The sequence below is a fragment of the Cebus imitator genome, unplaced genomic scaffold, assembly GCF_001604975.1.
Source record: "Cebus imitator isolate Cc_AM_T3 unplaced genomic scaffold, Cebus_imitator-1.0 Scaffold131, whole genome shotgun sequence".
Classification (NCBI taxonomy): Eukaryota; Metazoa; Chordata; class Mammalia; order Primates; family Cebidae; genus Cebus; species Cebus imitator.
The window spans coordinates 4,054,024-4,073,582 of NW_016107446.1; the positions used below are offsets into that span (position 1 = coordinate 4,054,024).

The 19,559-nt window shown below is 39.9% G+C and overlaps 1 protein-coding gene across 9 annotated transcripts in view; it reads left to right on the forward strand.

The window, feature by feature from the left end:
* Positions 1-19,559, forward strand: part of LIMS1 (LIM zinc finger domain containing 1) — a 143,104-nt gene that overhangs the window by 89,283 nt on the left and 34,262 nt on the right. The window contains exon 1 of one of the 9 annotated variants that reach the window (XM_017541130.2): positions 1,450-1,736. The exons of 6 other annotated variants lie outside the window; for them this stretch is intronic. In XM_017541130.2, the coding sequence (XP_017396619.1) occupies positions 1,630-1,736 (107 nt within the window). In that variant the 5' untranslated portion in view covers positions 1,450-1,629. Of the gene's footprint in view, positions 1-1,449; positions 1,737-10,338; positions 10,351-19,559 lie in introns of those variants that run through there. 2 more of the 9 variants (XM_017541131.2, XM_017541137.2) reach the window with 2 other exon arrangements.

The following is a 19,559-nucleotide window of genomic DNA, read 5'->3' on the forward strand; positions in this document are numbered from 1 at the left end:
AAAAAAAAAAAAGACAGAATTGGATACTTTAGGAGTTCTAATTTTATATGTTTCTATTACCGTAAACTAAGTTGTTCGGAATTTAAATCTTCTAAATTCTATTTGCTTTTGAGTGGCAGTATATTCACAGTTTAGAAGGTATAGATTGGTATGTAATGGAAATGCTGCCTTCTTCTCCTGTTCTCCAGGTCCCTCAGAAGCAGCCAGTGTTACTGTTTTTTTGTGTACCCTTCCAGAGACAGATACAGCTGTCAACTATTTTTAAAAACATGTTTCATCGTTCATTAAATCTAGTGTAGTGACAAAAACGGTAAATTTTTCCCCTGCATCTTTAAAAACATGCTGTGTTTAAATGACAATTATGAAAAGTCATTTGTTTTCCCTTGGGCCATGGACCTAGGATAACAAATGGTAGCCCTTAGGGGAACTAGCATCTATGTCCTGAGTGAAGGAATGTAGACTTCCCTTTCCTGTGGGTTGCCTTAATTTTTGTATCTGTAATGCAGATTCTCTCAGAGATGGGACTATATTAACTAACTCTTGGTGTAAAAAAAAGTATCAGACCCATTTCTCTGTGCTCTTGTTGAGAAGATTCTAAAAGGAAAAGAGGCTGGTATAAATTGCCCAGGGAGAAATTCCTAGAACCATGCAGCCAAACACTGGCTAAGAGCTTGCTGGGAGGTGGCCTGTATTTGTGGTGTGGTCCTGTGTTCTCAGTGAGACTGAAGTGGATTGGAGGGCCACGCTGTGCCTGCTGTTGGGTATTGTCACTTGGAGCTGGATGATGAAGGACTTGCCCCATATTTGTTGTCCACATCCCCATACCCAAAACCTTCCTAGTCAAATGTACAGGTAAACACAGGGCACATAGGACCCATTCCACTGTGAAGCCAACAACATTCTGTCAGCCGAGGTGGCCTGCCCTACTAGAGGGCACTATTCACAGCCAGTAATTACAGATTCGCAACATCTCTGAACGGGGGGTTATAGAAGAAAACATCTTTCTTTCAGTTATGAAATTTTTAGTAATATTTAATGAGGGGTGGGTGGACCAAAGACACTTCTTCCCTTCTGAAGAGGATTTAGAGTAGTAAGGGGGAGGAGTCTGACTGCCTCCCTTTAGAATTCTGCCCCTCTTGCCCTTTTTAAGGAAAATATCCCTAACGAACCATTATAACCAGGTGCTTCTTTAAACTGACAGCTGCCTGTGAAGTGTTAATGGATTTCTTGGCAAATAAAACAGCTGGACCTTTCTTTACCGACTACCTTACTGGAGCTTTTTAGCCCAATTTTAGTTCAGAATGATCCTGGAAAGGTTTATAAAGGAATTGGTGTATTATTCATAACCATTAAATTTTGCTTATTAGTAAACAAGTAACCTCCTTGGTCACTAACTCCCCCTCCCCAAGGTGTGAGGCCCAGAGATAAGACAAGTTGTGCCTTGCTGAGGAGGGTGTGTACCAGTGAGAAACAGGAAGCTGTGCTTCAGCAGCCTGGCCTGCCTGGAGGTTTCTAAGTCTGAGTCAGGTGTGCTGAGGTCCCTCGGCAAGGGACACTGTTTTCCCCTGGCAGCCACACTGCTGAGCATAAATGCTTTAAAGTGTCAGCAATTGATGTGTGGAGAGAAGTATGACTGCATTACAGCTTAAAGAGCTTTCACAGTCAGGTCTCTACAGGAGAAGACGAGATCGTCCGGATAGTTTGAGAGTAAATGGATTACCCGAGGAAGAGCTAAGGTGAGTGCAAAGTCATGGTTGGCTAAAGGTCAAGGCATCTAGTAAGTGTAGCAGGGATTCGTGCCTAAGTGGATGCAGCGTTGGGAAGTACTCATTGAAAGTAACCTCCCAGTCTGTGATTAAAGACTGAACACAGCATCAAGATTGTGCTGATTGGAACTGTGCAAAATTAGGACACTTTTGCCCATTTCTTCACAAATCCTTTAAGTTGTTTTATCTCTTCTCCAAACCTACAGTGTTGTTATGTCTTTAAAATTTATATAATCATCACAGTAACATTTTAAATTGAAAATAGTTGATTTTTCCCCTTACTTTAAAGATAATTTTCTTTGGCTGATTGGAACATGTTTTTGTCAGCGTTTTGGTGAAGGGGGTTAGTTTGTGGTGGCTTGGGTTAGGGGGCGGGGTGTCATGGGGATTGTTATTGAAATGGTGTAACAGAGGAATGCAGTGAAACTATTTAGTGTAGCCTAGGAAGGAAGGACATCAAAAATCTGGAAACCATTTTAACTAAAAAGGTTAGAGTTCTTGACTTTCAAAGTGAATTTACCTAAAACAACTCTATTTTAGTTTTTTGTTGCAACTGCTGAAAATTTTTTTCAGATTTGAGGTTCTGAAAGTCCCTGCAACATTAAGCCTGTGTGTTAAAATACTGTCTTAACTGAAGGGTTTAGATTTTCTCTGATCCTGGGATGTTCCTGTTTTATTGCTGACAGAAGGCTGCAGTAAAGAGAGACTTCCTTCTTTAAAATTGCATTTACTGTTTAGTACTTGAATTTGTTTTGGAGGTCGTGATTTAAATGTGTGAATATTCTGATTAGATGGCGGGAAGTTTATCTATACTTTGTGTACTTTTGTTCTTTTTCCTACAAACTCACTTCCAGAGTTGATTTTAAATTCTCTGTTTAAATTTAACAGGTTCAAATTGACAAGTTTAAAACTCCTCTATTAAATTTGTATTTGCCATAGACAGCTATTCTACAGGAACTGTAATTTGCTAAAGAAACTTTTACTTTAAAATTGTTGACTCACTAATTTTTGAAAAGGTTGCATTAAAGGACTATTATTGACACAAACATTATTATAATTTATTGTCTACTATATCAGGTGTCCCTTAGCTACATTTACTGTATTAAATTTGAATTGACTGGATTAAACAATTAAAAAGTCTCAGAGTTTAAATCGTTATGAATTTTTTATGTGAGGTTAGTGAAAATATTGAGCTCTATATTGCTAACCAGATAAGACAATTGGAAGTGACTCCCAAAACCAACATTTATTGGAAGATTCCAGTCCATAATGGATCCAAGAATGAAGTTATCAAAAACAGTTTTAATTTCAGATTTCAGGGTTTGGAGGAATTTCCTTTTTTAAAAGAAATTAAGTTCTATAAAATAACATTTTAAACCAGACTTTTCTTTATTTTCAGACAATAGCCAAAGTACCTATGAATAAAATAACGTATATGTCATTTGCTTAGAATTTAATTAAAAGAGGACGAGTACTTCTTAAGTATTGCTTGTTCTAGTTGATTAAAGAGAAATATTTTGTCACCTATTCTGGTGATGTAGTTATCTGGTGATATAAGCAACTTGTATTTCTGTCACTTCTTTTGTCCCCTAATGCAGAGAAAATAACCATTTTCCTTATTTAGTAGTATAGGTTAGCCAAGAAAGGTAAACCATTATCTATTTGCCCCTGGATTTTTTTTAATCAGCTTAGAAAGGTAATTTTTTTTTTAACCCTAGATATACTAAGCCTATCTTCAGGATTAAATAAAGTTTCTAAGTTAATAGGAATCATAGAGAATAAGGACTTTGAAGTTAGGTACACCAAAGTTTCAGTACTAGTCAGACAAGTTATATAATGTTTTAAAGTCTTGGTTTCTTCTTTTTTTTAATAAGGATAAAAATAACTACCATTACTGAACATTATTTACTCTCTCACAATATTCTCACCACCAATTCAGTGAGGAAAGTAGCATTGTTATCTTGTGAATAGTGTGATAACAGTTAATTCATCGTTTAATTTTTATTGAGTGCCTACTATGTGCAAAGTAAAGATACAGTGATGAATAAGACACAGGCCTCGCCACACGAACACTCCCCTAGGTTTGGGCATATTGAATATGACCAACAGATTTTCTCTCCCTGAGCAATTATTTGATTTTGAATACATGTGCTATCAAACATTTTTCATACTGTCTCAAGTATTGCATAAGACCCATTCCAACTCTCATTCCTTCTTACTCACATGTTCATTTCTTGTAATGTTTGTGGACTCTTAACAGGAAAACTTTCAGAGTCTAAAATTGGTCATGGCCACTGCCAGAAAACATTTTTTTTCTTTTAAGTTTAAATAAAAAGCTGTGCTCTGAATTATGAGATACAGGTGCTTAAAGAGCACCATAATACACATGAAAATACTTCTGGCTTCAAACTTGAAATTGTTCAAAACTGAAACGGGTAAAAAAGGTGGTATGACAAACATTGGGCTTCCTAAGTATTAAATATGACTTGAAACTGACTTTATTCACATTTTTGTACAGTGGAGCATTACCCACTGTTTGAGGGTTATATTAGAGTGAAGAGACATAAGTGACATTCTTGTTCCAGTAGGTTAGAAGTCTCATGCCTCCACAAGACATTTACCCTTTTTTCCCTGAAGTTTTTGGTGTCCCAAAATAACATCTAAGATATACCCATGTACATATACTTACTCCTTTAGTTATTCTATCTTTTAAATTATGTTGCACCCAAACATAGTTGTTTTTTGAGGATACCTGAATAACAAACATACCTGAGAAATTCCTGCCCTTTAAAATTCTCAAAGTCACTTTTTCTCTGCCTCATATAGAAGGGATTTGTAAATAACTGATTAGAAACAGTACAAAATTCAACTTTCTCCGGTTAGGTTCAAAACATAGCCTAATATAGGTGCTGGTGGCCAGACGTGGTGGCTCACGCCTGTAATCCCAGCACTTTGGGAGGCCAAGGCGGGCAGATCGCCTGAGCTCAGGAGTTCTAGACCACCTTAGGCAACGTGGTAAAACCCCGTCTCTACTAAAATACAAAAATTAGCTGGGCGTGATAGCACACAGCTATAATTCCAGCTACTAGGGATGCTGAGGCATGAGAATTGCTTGAGCCCAGGAGGTGGAGGTTGCAGTGAGCTGAGATCACGCCATTGCACTGTAGCTTGGGCTACAGAGTGAGATTGTCTCAAAATATATATACATATATGTACACATATACATACACATATATATAGAGAGAGTTTTTTCCCCCTGTCCCTGTTTACCCTGTTCCTTTCACCATGCTGCTGCCCTCCTCACTCCCTCACTTCCTGCCCTCACTCACCTCCTAGTTTTTAACACACACACACACACACACACACACACACACACACACACACACACACACGCTGGTGAACTATGACCCTCAGGCCAATCTGGCCTGCTGCCTTTTTGAGTGTGGCCCACGAGCTGAGGATGGATTTTACATTTTTAAATCATTGAAAAAAATAATAAGGAATATTTTTCACATGTGAAATACATGAAATTCAAATTTCAATTTCCACAAATGAAGTTTTACTGGAACACAGCCATGCTTATTTGTGGTGGTTTTGTGCTACACTGGCAAAGCTGAGTTGTGATACAGACCAATGTGGCCCACAAAGACATAAAGTATTTACCTTCAGGCCCTTCACAGAAAACCTGGGCTGACGCTTGGTCCAGTGCTGAGATAAAAACTCCTAGAGCTTTCCCTTTTCCCTGTTCCTTTGGCCATGCTCCTGCCCTCCTCACACCCTCACCTCCCAGTTAGGTTTATCTTGCCTGGATAAAATCAGGGCTATGTCAGCCATTTGAAAAGAATGTGAATCAAAAAAAAAAATGTAGTTTGAAATTTGTATTCCTGATGTTCAGGAGTAAAGTGAAAATGTGAAGTTGCCAGACAGCAGCAGTGAGCTCTTTGCTTTTTAGACCTGTCCTCCTTTCCTGCAGCATTGACTTTGAAGTACCCTTTTCCTGATTCCCGGATGGATCGGGTTAACCAAGAATGGAAGTGCAAAGAAAAGTGACCTTTACTTTCTGGTTATTGAATAAACCTTCGAGCTCATATTTTTATAGATACAGCATATAAAATCATTTTTACATGGTGGGAATGTCCTTGCTTTGGTTTGAGAGTGAAAACTCAGGTCATGTGTTCCTGACTAGTATATTACCATTAATTGAGCCCCTCTTATAGGCTAGGCACTGCATTAAGTAAGGGCTTTTGTGTGTATGGACCTACAACTTCTTATGATCCTATAAGTGAGGAAGAACTGAAGGCTGTAAAGGTAGTCATTGTTATATAACCAGTTCCTGTCCTTGATTCAAATAAGTTAGTGCCCAGAGTTCAGTAGAGGTTGCAGTAGCTCAGCCTAGGGTGTGAGTTTCTTGCATACCTGTTTTGCAATTTGCTGATTGCTTTTTTGGCCCATCTTTGAACTGAAAAATTGTATTTGTATTTTAGTTTTAGAAACGTAGTCTCTTAGACAGTTGGGATAAAATTGCAGTTTTGTCATTATCTTATTGTCTGATATTATCTCTTCTCATTATTTGATGGTTCAGTGATGGCACATTTAGTCTTCCTAACAATGAACAAACACATGACACAAAAAGAAATATTTTTCTCTTTGCTATGGAAAGGTATCCGCTCTTTAAAAGTTAGTAGTGTTTTCTCCTATATGTTTGGTTGTAACCTACAAGTACTTACATTGTAATAACTGGTTTTACAGGCCCCCTCTTAACCCCCTCACCACCTTCCGCCATATGATAAAGAGGGGATTCTCCAAGGCAACAGACTTTTACCATATTTCCTGTGCATCTCTAGCACCTACTGCAATTCAGAATCTGTTTCTCATTGAATGCATAAAGGAATGAGAAGCTAAACTGCTTAAAGGTGCCTCTTTTATTCTAGATTAAACTCTTTACACTCTACTTTTTAAGTCTTACTAACTTTTTATTTATGCACAGTATCATGCTGAGAGAAGCCTGAGGGATACATATACTAGAGGATAGATCATGATTGTTTTGCTTTTCTCTTTCAGTAGTTTTGGGAAGCTTAGTTTCCGAAGGGAAATATATTTTTCAGTCATCTAAAATATTTATGTATACAATCATGTGCTGCCTAAAACATTTCAGTCAACGAGAGACTACAAACATGACAGTAGTCTCTTGAGACTATAAGGAAGTTGTCCTATGCACATGTACCATCTTAATCTTTTAAACCATATTTTTACTACACTATAATTTTTTTGGCTATTTTATATACACACTGTTGTGTTACAGTTGCCTACAGTATTCAATACAGTCCTATGCTGTACAGGTTTGTGGCCTTGTAGCAATAGGCTATACCACATAGCCTAGACATGTAGTAGGCTGTACTGTTCAGGTTTGTGTATGTTTATGTGAACATTTATATATTTATGATGCTAACACATGGCTAAATCACCTGACGATGCATTTCTCAGATTATATCCTTGTCACTAAGCAATGTATTACTGTAATAGAAGGAGTATATGCTGAAATTAAAAACAGCAGTGTCGATGCTTAAAAATCAGGTCCATTAAAGGAATGACAAAAAGAGGTAAAAAGTTATTGAATAATGATCCCTTTCTGGTTTGTTTGCACTGCTAAGAGACATTTAGAAATTAACCAATCTCAACTTGAACAGAATCAATCTGTAATTTTGTTGTCAGTAGACATCAAATTATCTAAATGATTTATTCTGACAATTAAATTTCAAAATATTAATAATTTGGTTGCTTTCCTGTTGGGTTTTTAAAAAGCAAACAAAATTTTGAAGTCTTAGGTATAAATTACTTACAAAAGTCAGAAAAGAAATTGTCCAAAACTTGTGCTTTACCTACCTGACTTTGGATGGATGTTATTAAAAGGAAACAGTACTATTTATTCTACATGTATATGTCTTAGAGACATAGCAACTGATTATGTGTCTGCCACCCCGTGGCTATTTTGTGACTAAAACAAACTTTGGATGCAAATATTTTCTTATTTAAAAAAAAAATCTTATTTTAGAAGTAATTATTAAATATGTTTTACATAAATATGAACCTCCTTAAGTTTTTTTAAATGGTTATACCTGTTTCCTAGGGCTGCCATCACCAAGTACCATAAACTGTGTAGCTTCACAGTATAGAAATCCGTTGTCTTACGGTTCTGGACACCAGCAGTCAGAAACCAGCATGTCAGCCTGGCCATACCCACTCTGAACCCTGAAGGGAGATGCTTCCTTGCCTTTCTGAGCTCTGGGCTTTGCCTACAGTGCTGAGTGTTCTTGACTTTCAGGTGCCTTGCTCTGGTTTCTGCCCTTGTGACCAGCTTCTCAGTGTGTCTGTCTTCACTACAGCTCTGGTGACTTTCCCTTGGCTTCTTGAAGTTTGACCCCAGTAATACTTTCTTAAAATTTTTGCCTCCTGTGTCTCTCCACCACTGCCTTTTCCTAGGTTTTCTACTAGTTACTTCTTTTCAGTTTTTCCTTTGTCTTTCCTTCAGTGTCTCCCATAGCTCTTCAGTATGTATGGATCACATACCATCCATGTGGAATCATGTCAGATCAGGCCAGGAGTCATTTCTAGCTCTCACTTAGTGACTACCACCAGTTTAAACAAGGAATGTCCAGTTAATATTTGTGAATCAATAAATTAATGAAGTGAGCTAGGAAAGCAGTTTATTCGATCATTTGTTGAATTGGCAGTGAAATCAGAATACAGTATTTTGATTTTTCTTTACAAATTAAACTTAAAGCCATTAAAAGATAATAGAATATAATATAAACAGGGATTTTGAAGACAAGATTGTGACTGTACCTCCTTCCAGACCCCTCCAAAGTAAAGCACTTGTTATCTAGGTAGAGTAGTAGAGAGTATGCTTTAATGTATTTTAAAATGTGGAAAGACATTTCATCACATTATTTATTTATTTATTTTTGAGACGGGGTCTCGCCCTGTTGCCTAGGCTGGAGGGAAGTGGCGCAATCTCAGTTCACTGCAGCCTCCGCCTCCGCCTCCCACGTTCAAGCATTTCTACCACCTCAGCCTCCCACGTTCAAGCATTTCTACCACCTCAGCCTCCCAAGTTCAAGCATTTCTACCACCTCAGCCTCCCAAGTAGCTGGTATTACAGGCACACCACCTGTCGGCTACTTTTTATCTTTTTAGTAGAGACAGGGTTTTACCATGTTGGCCAGGCTGGTCCTGAGCTCAGGTGATCCACCCTTCTTGGCCTCCAAAAGTGCTGGGATTACAGGCGTGAGCCACAGTGTGTTATGCCTCACCTCAGACAATTAATTTTTTAAGATAAATATAACAGTAATGAGGTTTATGAAGGTTTTTCTTGTTTTTTTCTGAGACAGGGTCATGCTCTCTTACCCAGCCTGGAGTACAGTAGCACAATCTTTGCTCCCAGGCTCAAGTGATCCTCAGCCTTTCAAGTAGCTGGGACTTCATTGAAGTATTTTTTGAAAAAGCAGACTACTTCTTTGACCATACGTGCTTAAAGGAATATCGATAGATTTGGTGTGCATCATAACTAGCAGTGAAATTCGGCAGAAACATATTGCCATCACCTTTGCCCATCTCTGTTGCCATGCACTATTATAGCTTTTTAAAGGAAGATGTATTGTGTGGTATTGGGAGGAAATTATACATTTTATTGTCAGATTTCTAATTAATTAGGGATAATGAGAATGAAAAAATGGCAATATTATAGGGAAGAAGTATTTGTATGTATGGAACTGGAAATGGATCACAACTTACATGTTGGCTTCTAATTTGTAATGTTTCAGCCATGTTTAGGTGGAAAGAATATTTATAGGGTTGTTTCCCAAAATGTTTCTTCTCTATGAATGAACATAGGATGGTCTTTAGAGATGTATATAAAGGAAGAGAGGAGACAGAGACTGAGATTGACTGCTTCAGCTATAGTGAGTTAACTTTCACTCCTAATAGAAATAGAGTTTAGATATTTCAGAAGGCCAGTCAATGTTTTTAGAGCTTCTGATTGTCACAAGACCAGATTTAAAAATGCAAATATGAGTTATATAGAAGACTTTCCATTTTAGACTCTCAAAAAAGATGTGGGTGTTTGTTTGACATTGCATCCTTTAATGAACTCATTCAGCATGGGAGGAAGTGGAACTTTACTTTGGGCCTCTCTGAAGTTTCCTTCAAATATAAAAAGAAAGGGTTGGTCCCTTCAGAAACTTTAAAGAGTCATTTTTTTCTCCAGACAGGATTTCCCTGTGGATTGTGGTATATGAAACAGTCAGCGATTCTCCTTGGAGGTGATGTGAGGAGAGAAAGCTATGTGGCCTAGACTGCAGATTACTTTCCTGAGGCCCTTCCTTTGACCTGTGGCAGCTGCAGAAGCATCTAGGTTTAGGAAATCAAGATTTGAAAACCAGGGGAAGGCCAGGTGTAATGGCTCACGCCTGTAATTTCAGCACTTTGGGAGGGTGAATCGGGCAGATCACTTGAGTCCAGGAGTTCAAGACAAGCCTGGGCAACATGGCGAAACCCCATTTCCACAAAAAATATATAAATTAGCCAAGTGTGGTGGCGTGCACCTGTAGTCCAGGCAATTTGGGAGGCTGAGGCTGGAGGATTGCTTGCGCTTGGGAGGTTGAGACTATAGTGAGGTGAGATCACACCATTGTATTCTAGCCTGGGCCACAGAGTGAGACCCTGTCTCAAAAAAAGAAAAAGAAAAAGAAAACCAGTAGAAGATAGCCTGCCTCATTTAAAAGTGATTTTAAAAGCAGTGGAATTCAGGCATCCCTGTACTTAGCCTCCCTCGAAATTCATTGTGCTGCTGTAGGAAATCAGAGCTTAATTATATCACACTTACATGCAGAAGAACTCAGAGATGCAGTGATACGATGTAGGGAATTCATTTCAAAATATTTTATGGTCGATAAGTAGATAGAACAAATTGATTATGACTTGGTAACTGTTGGAGTTGGGTAATGGTTCAGTGGGATTTGTTACACTCATTTAATGAATGTTTGAAATCTTCAGTAATCAAATTTATGTTTTTTGAAATATGTATCATGACGAATGGCACAGTTTTAACGTTTCCCTGTTATATAGCTAACACATTATAATTTTTCATTTATTTGGGGCTTATCAGTGATCATGCCCTATATAAACATCTATCCCAGTAGTCAGGAATACATCAAAGCCCCTGAGGCTCCCTCTGCTGTCAGCTACCTAAGTGTCTGTTGGCATGTAAACCACACCAGGATTTCACCACCGGTGGCTCTAGCATGAGTGATTTGGAGGTTGAGTGGGAGGCGGAGGGTGGAAAAAAGTAGGATTCTTTACCTTAATCCAGTCTGTCTTCCTCTGGTAATCATTAAGCCTTTCATATTTTGTGTTGAAAAAAATTTTTCATAATGTTATTAGCAAGTGAAAATGATAATGTGATGGGTAAAAGATTAGATTCAGAAAAATGAAAATCTCAAGTTACTGCTTTTACCTCTGTGGAGCAGAGATGGAATTCTTTGATTTGTCAGACAATTTAAATGTATTATGACAGAATGAAGTTGGCTTACAGAGTGTGGCCTCAGAGAACTGGAATACTGGCTCAGGCTACTTAAATGTAGATGAAAATATTAAAACAAAAAGGAAGGTAAATTGACCTTTAAAAGTCTGTTTATGTAAGCAGTTTACTTAGTGGCAATCTGTACCCGCATAGCAAGTGCACACATTGATTTCTGAATGAGAAAGCACTGACATTGCTTTATGAGTCATTATGATATTGTTCTTCTGATTGTGTTTGTGCTCAAGTTAATAAAATCTACCAGTTGACTCTCCCATCCCTTTCCCCCTCCATTCCAGGAAGCATCCATGTATCCTGTGCTCTGCTCTGAAATAGAACATTTAATGCTCATCATGACGGCAATGGAAGATTTGGTTTTGCCTTTTGAATTGCTTCCTGCTCTTCTGTCCCTTTGTTTTTGCCAGCATCTTAATTCTTATTAATTGATTTGGAGAGATTATTTTTATGTATTCTTTTAACACAGAATTATTTTCTCTAATTCAGAGCAGTTTTATTTATAAGGATAAAACTGTCTCTTGAAGTAGTCATATGGTGGTTTGTCTCTAATAGATTAGAATACTGCCATCTACAGAAGAATACAAATGACTGCTGCTTTTAAATAGGCTTAAGTTATTGACTTTTTTTTTTTTTTAATGGAGTTTCACTCTGTTACCCAGGCTGGAGTACAGTAGCACAATCTCAGCTCACTGCAGCCTCTGCCTCCCAGGTTCAAGCGATTCTCCTGCCTCAGCCTCCCGAGTAGCTGGGATTAGAGGCATCTGCCACCATGCTCAGCCAATTTTTCTATTTTTAGCAGAGACGAGGTTTCACCGTATTGACCAGGCTGGTCTTGAACTCCTGACCTCATGATCTGCCCTCCATGGCCTCCCAAAGTGCTGAGATTACAGGTGTGAGCCACTGCTCCCAGTAAATTACTGACCTTTTATACAACCAGTGTAGATACTGTCATTACAGGGTCAGACCTCTCATACTTATATTCAGTCCAAACATAGTCCAAATATTCACTATCTTTATTAGTTTATTTGAACCAAGAGTTTCACCATTTGATTTGCTTTCCTAATAGGTTCTAAGCTCTTTGAAGCTCAGTTATTTTGTTCTTTTTGTTTTCTCAGCCTATGAATTTGGCCACATGCCAAGTTAGTTTTGATTGCATTTTTTTCTTTTTTATTTATGAGCTGCTGTAAAAGAGATTGTTCTGTCTTATGCTTTACTAATAGTTGGCTAAAGGTTTGAATTAAAGGACTGAGTTGGCCCAGAGTCATCCAAGTGCATATTTGCCCTTCTGAACTGAAACCCCTGTTGACACTGCTGTTTGTAAAAGGATTAGAGCAGGGAGTTTTGTTGCCCTACAATTGGGAAATTTAAGTTTTATTTTATATTATTTAAGTAATTAAATGTTAACTAGTGTACACAAATCTGTATGTGTCCATCTTTGTGCCTTAATTACAAAATTTCCTGAAATAATTTCCCTGAGCTCCATGGTGGTGTTTCTCTCCCCAAGCTTTTCTTGTGATTCTCTCTTGCACACCACCGTTCTTTAGACGTAGCATTTCTTGGAGGTTTGTGGCTGAGATGGGAACTGGTTGCTCCCATGTCTTCTTTGTGGCTCCAGAGGAAAGAAGAAGGAGCATTGTCCTCAAGGGTAGAGAGGGAGGAAGCAGGCTGGGCAAAGCTCACAGAAGTCCATGCAATCACTGACCTGTGTCAGGCCAGGGTCTCCTTCTAGCAGGCTATCTGTAGTGGGAGGGAAGAAGGACTTCAGGGCTCTCTGGAGTGCCAGTAGCCAGCGCTCATGCAGCACTCAGTTTTCAGTGACTCTCATGTTAATTCAGCATGCCACCTGTTCAATTCAATGTCTGTACCAATGGGGATTGGGAGAGAGGTAGATGATGAGGAAAGAGAGGAAATAATTAGGTAATACGTTATCTCCTAAAAGCTCATTTTGTAACAGAAATTGTCCAGACTATTATGCATTACATTTTAGATTTTTCCCAATCCCTTCAGAAAACACAGAAGCTCATGTAGAACATTGCCCCTAGCATTAGCATGAGGAAGTCTTCCAGCCCTCCCAGGGCTGGCTTTCAGGCCCCCTAAGCTGTGCCTTCTGAATGTGACACCTTGTCCTGCTCACACCTCTGGAGAGATGCAACACAAGTCAGTGTTAAGTGGTAAATACGGTTCTTTTCACTGCAAACGTCTTGAAATCAAGGGACTGTTTAGAAAGCAGCCTGCTGCTGCATTCTGTTGTGGGAATGATGTGACAGGAAGGGAGGCTCAGTAATGACCATGACAAGAAAATGTGTGGAACACTCACAGTAAAGCTGCACAGAAGCTCCCACAGCCAGGCGCAGCAGAGCGCAGTGACTGCCCAAGTTGCTACTCTCCTAGCACCCTCCCAGTCATCTTCAAGAAGAGCAAAAGTTCACTGACTGCCTCAGTTCCTTTATTCACCTCTTGTTCCTTAAGGTCTGACATGGGGTGTTTGTCCCTGTTTGCTTCTTTGCTGGGGCCACACAGGAATCCAGGAGCTCACACTGAGTGGCCCCCAGACATGTCACTGGGGCCAGAAAGTGCCATCAGGAAGGAGATGTCTACACTGGGGGTGTGGGGGACAGCCATATCTTCTGGCCCTGACTTGATTGAACAATGAGTACATGTGTGGCCTCTGGTTCACATAAATAAAGAATGGCGTAGACAGACCTGGACTCCCATTTAACTGACAGGTTTATTATTCTGTACCTTTACTTGATAACGCACTTCTCCCCGAGTCCTTTCCTAGTTTTGAATGTAAATACAGTTGATTTAAGTTGCTAAGTGAGATCTGTGTGGTGTCTTGGAGAAAGAACCCAAAAGATCTTAAGAACCATCAGCTGCAGAGTCCTGACATAGGCTGCCTCTGTCAGCCTGGGTCCAACCAGGAAAGAAAACCCACATACTGATTTGAACAGAAAAGGTTTAAATAAATATAGAATTACTACTCTAATAGGGTTTTGGAGTAATAAGGAATTAGCTAGTAAGAGGAGAGAAAGTAAAAGAGCATAGGAATAGCCACTGTTAAGGAGCAGCCATCAACCCTACAGCTGAGTTAGAGTGCTCAGGGAGGAGCCCCTCTCCATGCCCGGGGTCACACTTTCAGGGCTCGCTACATGGCAGAGAAGTCGCTGGCACAGCTTGCTGGAAATCCTCCCTTCGAGGGCCAGGGAAGGCTGTTCCCATTGAGGCCCCTCACCCGAGGCACCCCCTGCATAGCTGACTGCCAAGGAGTGGATGCTGCTGGCCGCATGCACCATCAGGGTCCAAGGCACTCTGCTGCAAAACCTCTGAGGGTCTGGTGCCAGGGAAGCTGCTGCTGGCCACCATGCCTTGCGGGAGCTAGACACTAAAGAAGCCAGAGTGCTGCAGGAGCTTTGCCTAGAGAGCAGGCAGGACCAGAAAGCAAACCCTCTTCCTCCTGCAGTGTCTCTCCAGCACCCTCTACTGACAAGGCCTCAGTGCTGCTCATAGAGAACAAAGACAGAGGCGGTGTTAACTACATCACCATCACCCAGCAATATCCCAGTGATACCTCCTACAGGACACAAGGGGGTCTGTCTAAGGGGTAATTGCCATAATTTTATATATTATTGCTAGATGTATAGAATACCTCTTTTTGAGAAGAGGTAAGGAATGGAACAAAGAGCTTCCTACTTAGCCCTGTGAACTGCTTTCAACCAGAGCTTCATTCTGTGACAGAGGATGGTGAGCTCTGTGGGGAGAAAGGAGGGCTGAGCACAGGAGCCTGCAGAAGAGGAGGAGCAACTAAGCCTCCCAGGAGACGCTGCAGCCCAGGCTGTAGCTGGGCAACGTTACACGAGCACCAGCTGGCGGTGGTTGGTCTCCTGACTTTATATCATTTTCATATCTTTTTTCATTGCATTTATTGCAAAATCTAAGTTACGGTAGCTGAAATAATTCCTTGCCTTTCTGTGTATACTTCACAAAATTTAAAGTTGAAAGAGAAGCTTTTTAACTTCAGTAAAAATATATATATATATATGCATGTATATATATATATATATATATATACATGCATATATATATATATTAGTTCCTCTGCTTGACCCTGGCAAGTGTTTTCAAATGCTGTTTAATGCAGTAAAATCTACACAAAACATCTTCTATGTCAAAAAGAAAATAACTGGTAGTGAAAGTTAGGTATATTTGATTTGGAAAGAGTTCATTGTTTTCACTTGACTCAAATAAAATGTTTTTTATTGTGTTCTTCTATTCTGAAATTCTTGTGATTTTCTTTTACCTTATCATTGAGGGAAGTACATGTCGCATTAAGCTTAGTCACAAAATAAAAACTCCCACTGACTTCCCTCCCAGTGTAGTTGAAGGTTAGTATCCAGGGTGATAGCCTTGACTGAGTCATAACTAAAATAAGGATCTGATTTAGAGCCAGAGACTCTGGTACTGCGGCCACTACAGCCGTCTCAGGAGCTCCTGACACACTGGAGGCTGTCACTGGCGATCTGCACGTTCTCCTAAGTCAGTGTTCCTAGCTAAAAATACTGCCTTTCTGTATTAGAAACACGGCTTCCTCTAATTTGTCTGTTTTGACCAGAACACAATGTTATCTTTTTAAAACGATGTTTAGATGTGAGAATGTATGTTAATGGGTCACAATAAGAATAAAAATAAACTAATTTAAAAGTATTTAAAATATGAAGGAACTAGTACAGAGACATTTTCCAGTGAAAGTATCTAAATGATCAGAGAAAAATCACCTAACCTATGAGAGAAAATTTTAAGATTTTTTTTTTTTTTTTGGAGACAGTGTCTCGCTCTGTCACCCAGGCTGGAGTGCAGTGGCATGATCACAGCTTGCTGCAGCCTCAACCTCCTGGGCTCAAGCAATCCTCCCACCTCAGCCTCCTTAGTAGCGCCTGTAGGTACGTGCCACCATGCCCGGCTAATTTTTGTATTTTTTGTAGAGATGGGGTTTCACTATGTTGCCCAGGCTGGTCTTCGACTCCTGAGCTCAAGTGATGCTCCTGCCTCAGCCTTGCAAAGTTCTGGGATTACAGGGGTGAGCCACCATGCCCAGCCCAAGAATGTTTTTAAATTGACCAAACACTGCTTATTTTTTTACACGGGAGGAAAAAAATTGTGAGATGGCTTATAGATTTCAGACTACAGTGATTCTGATTGATTGAGCTGTCTTTCTTGAGGAAAGTTATCCCAATGGCCACGAGCCAGACTGAGCTGTCTGTGTGTCTGGGGAGGGACACACCTCCCCAAGGCTTGCCCTCTTTAGACACCCTCTGCAGGCAGTCTAGGGACGTCCAGTTTGATTAATTGCATGATGACAGTATGCTTGGTGCCATGAGGGGTATAACGACTCAACAGAGCTGTGCACAGTGGCTCACACCTGTAATCCCAGTGCTTTGGGAGGCCGGAGCAAGCAGATCACCTGAGGTCAGAAGTTTGAGACTAGCCTGGCCAACATGGTGAAACCCTGTCTTTACTAAAAATACAAAAATTGGCCGTGCGTGGTAGCACATGCCTGTAATTCCAGCTACTCGGCAGGCCGAGTTATTAGAATCACTTGAAACCGGGAGGCAGAGGTTATAGTGAGCCAAAGTTGCACCACTGCATTCCAGCCTGGGCGACAGAGTGTCTCAAAAAAACAAAACAAAACACAAAAAGACTCAATAGAAATGTCTCTTTAAGTGCCTCCTGGTATTCTTGAGATGAGGAGCACCTTTGCAATACAGAACACAATTATTACATGCAACCCACTTACTGCATGGGACACACAGTGGGTGCTGTGGCTGCTCAACAGATGATCAGTAAGGCCTAAAATGTCAGGAAAGCTTCCTGGAGATCTTGAGCAGGCAGTTGAGGACTGGGCAGGTTTCTGATAAGCAGAAAGTTGAGGAGAAAAAAAGGTACAGTGGGATTCATCCAGAAAATTTTATGTCCTTTATATGTTTCACCCAATGCTAGAAATGTTGATCATCACTTTTAAAGATAATTCTAAAGTCACCTTGCAACAACCCTGTATTTATTTAAGATCATTTAAGATTATATATTTGTACATGTATTTTAAAAAGAATAGAGCTCAAAATGTTAAAGTACTTCCTTCTAGTTGGCAGGAGTATAAATGATTCTTCTCTGCCTTTCATACATCTTCTGGAATAAGCTATATTGCTGTTGGGCTAATACAGGTTGACAAATTCAACTTACCAAACCAAAACAGTGCAGTCCAGTGATCCCATCCCAAAGCACGTACACATCCTTGCACATGGGCTTACAGAAACAGGCTTCCTTTTGTTCAGTCATTTATTAGTGTTCTGCTTTTAATGGTTGCACCTTGTTGCTGCACATTCTGCTGTTTCCCATCTAGTATCGTGTCTTTATTTCCATGATGGGTTTCCTGTGTGATGGGAGTGTCTGTATTATCGCAGGGACAGAATGGCTTGTTGCCGGGAGTGAGAGCATCATAAGAGTGTCTGAGGCACTCAGGGAGCATCGTGGAGAAATGAAAGAGCTTGGTTTCAGTCTTTCTCCTTTGCCTTCCCCAGGCTCCACGTCCATTACAGAGTCCTTTGTGGGTAGGAATTTCTTGATTGGTTCATGTTAGAAACTTTTCTAGAGATCATCCAGGGAGAGTTGCTTCATAAGAAACAGGCCGCCAAGTAGGCCATCAAGACTTTTAAAATAGGTTGGGATTGAGTAACTGAACTATTCATTTGCAGTACTTTCTGCCTGTTGTGGGCAGTGTCTCTGAGGCCACACTGCACTTTCAGACCTGCCTTGTGTTGCAGGACCCTGTGGGCACTGAGGTTGAGCATGGGGCCATTCCTGCCTTCTCTGGGCTGTCCCTCGGTTGCACCTCTGTCTGGGGCTCCTGAGTGGCCACTCTCTTTTGACTGTGAGCTCTGGGAATAAAACTAGGATAGTCTTCCCTCAGATACTAGAGGAGGAATTTTTTATTGATACATAATAACTATACGTATTTATTGGGTACATGTGCTACTTTGATGCATGCATGTAATGCATAAGGATCAAATTGGGATAACTGGCTTATCCATCACTGCGAACATTTAGCATTTCCTTGTGTTGCGAACATTCAAAATCCTCTTCTAGCGTTTTGAACATATAGAATAAATTATTGTTTACATTAGTCTCCCTACAGTGCTATGGAACCCAAGAACCATTCCTCTCACTCAGCTCTAGTGTCGAGTCCCTTAACCAACCTCTCCCTGTCTCCCTTCCCAGCTACCCTTCCCAGCCTCTAATAAGCAACTCTATGCTCTACTTCTATGAGTTCAGTTTTATTTTAGCTTTCACATATGAGTGAGAACATGTGGCATTTGTCTTTCTGTGCCTGACTTATTTCACTTAACATAATGTACCCCAGGCTCATAATGATGCCACGACTGACAGGATCTCATTCTTTTTTTGTGGCTGGATGATATTCCATCTGAAACACTGTATTTTAATTGTTGACTTTAAGACTTAAGTGGGTGCCTGCTAGTTTCCTTCCAGAAAAATTTCAACCTGATACTGAATGGCATTTCACTCATTTTCCTTTAGAGGGAAATAAATACAGTTAAAACATCATAAAGCTTGGGATGATAGAAACCTATCTGCAACACCAAAGAGAGTCTCTAACTTTTAGCTAAACTTCATTTCAGAGGGAGTTTCTAGAAAACAATCAGATACAAATAGCCTCCTCGCAGTTAACAACCTCATTGTAATTTCTGGACTTTGGTCCCAGTGTTTGGGATGGTTTGGGCCCCTGGGATGGAGTTGATGGTGTGCAGGCAGAGAATTTGATTTGTTCATTTTATCTTTGTTCCGTGATAATCTTTTTACTGACTCTTCAGTTATTTTTAACATACATAACAAAGCCACAGTAGCTCTGCCTTACTTTGATAATAATCCCAATAAGCAATGCTAACAGAAACATGTAAAAAATGTGTCATTTTTTAAATTGTAAGCTAGCTTGAGAAAATATACAATATTTCTTTCTTCCTGTTTTGCTTCTGTGGTAATGAATAATTTCTTTTTGCCTGTGCAATCAAGAATTAGGAAAAAAACTGACAAGGCAAAATGGCATGTTAATTACAAATCCATAACCTTTTCTGGCCTAACTTTGTCTGTTTCCTCACTGTCTGTTGAAAGAAAACACAGTGCATTTGTTCTGG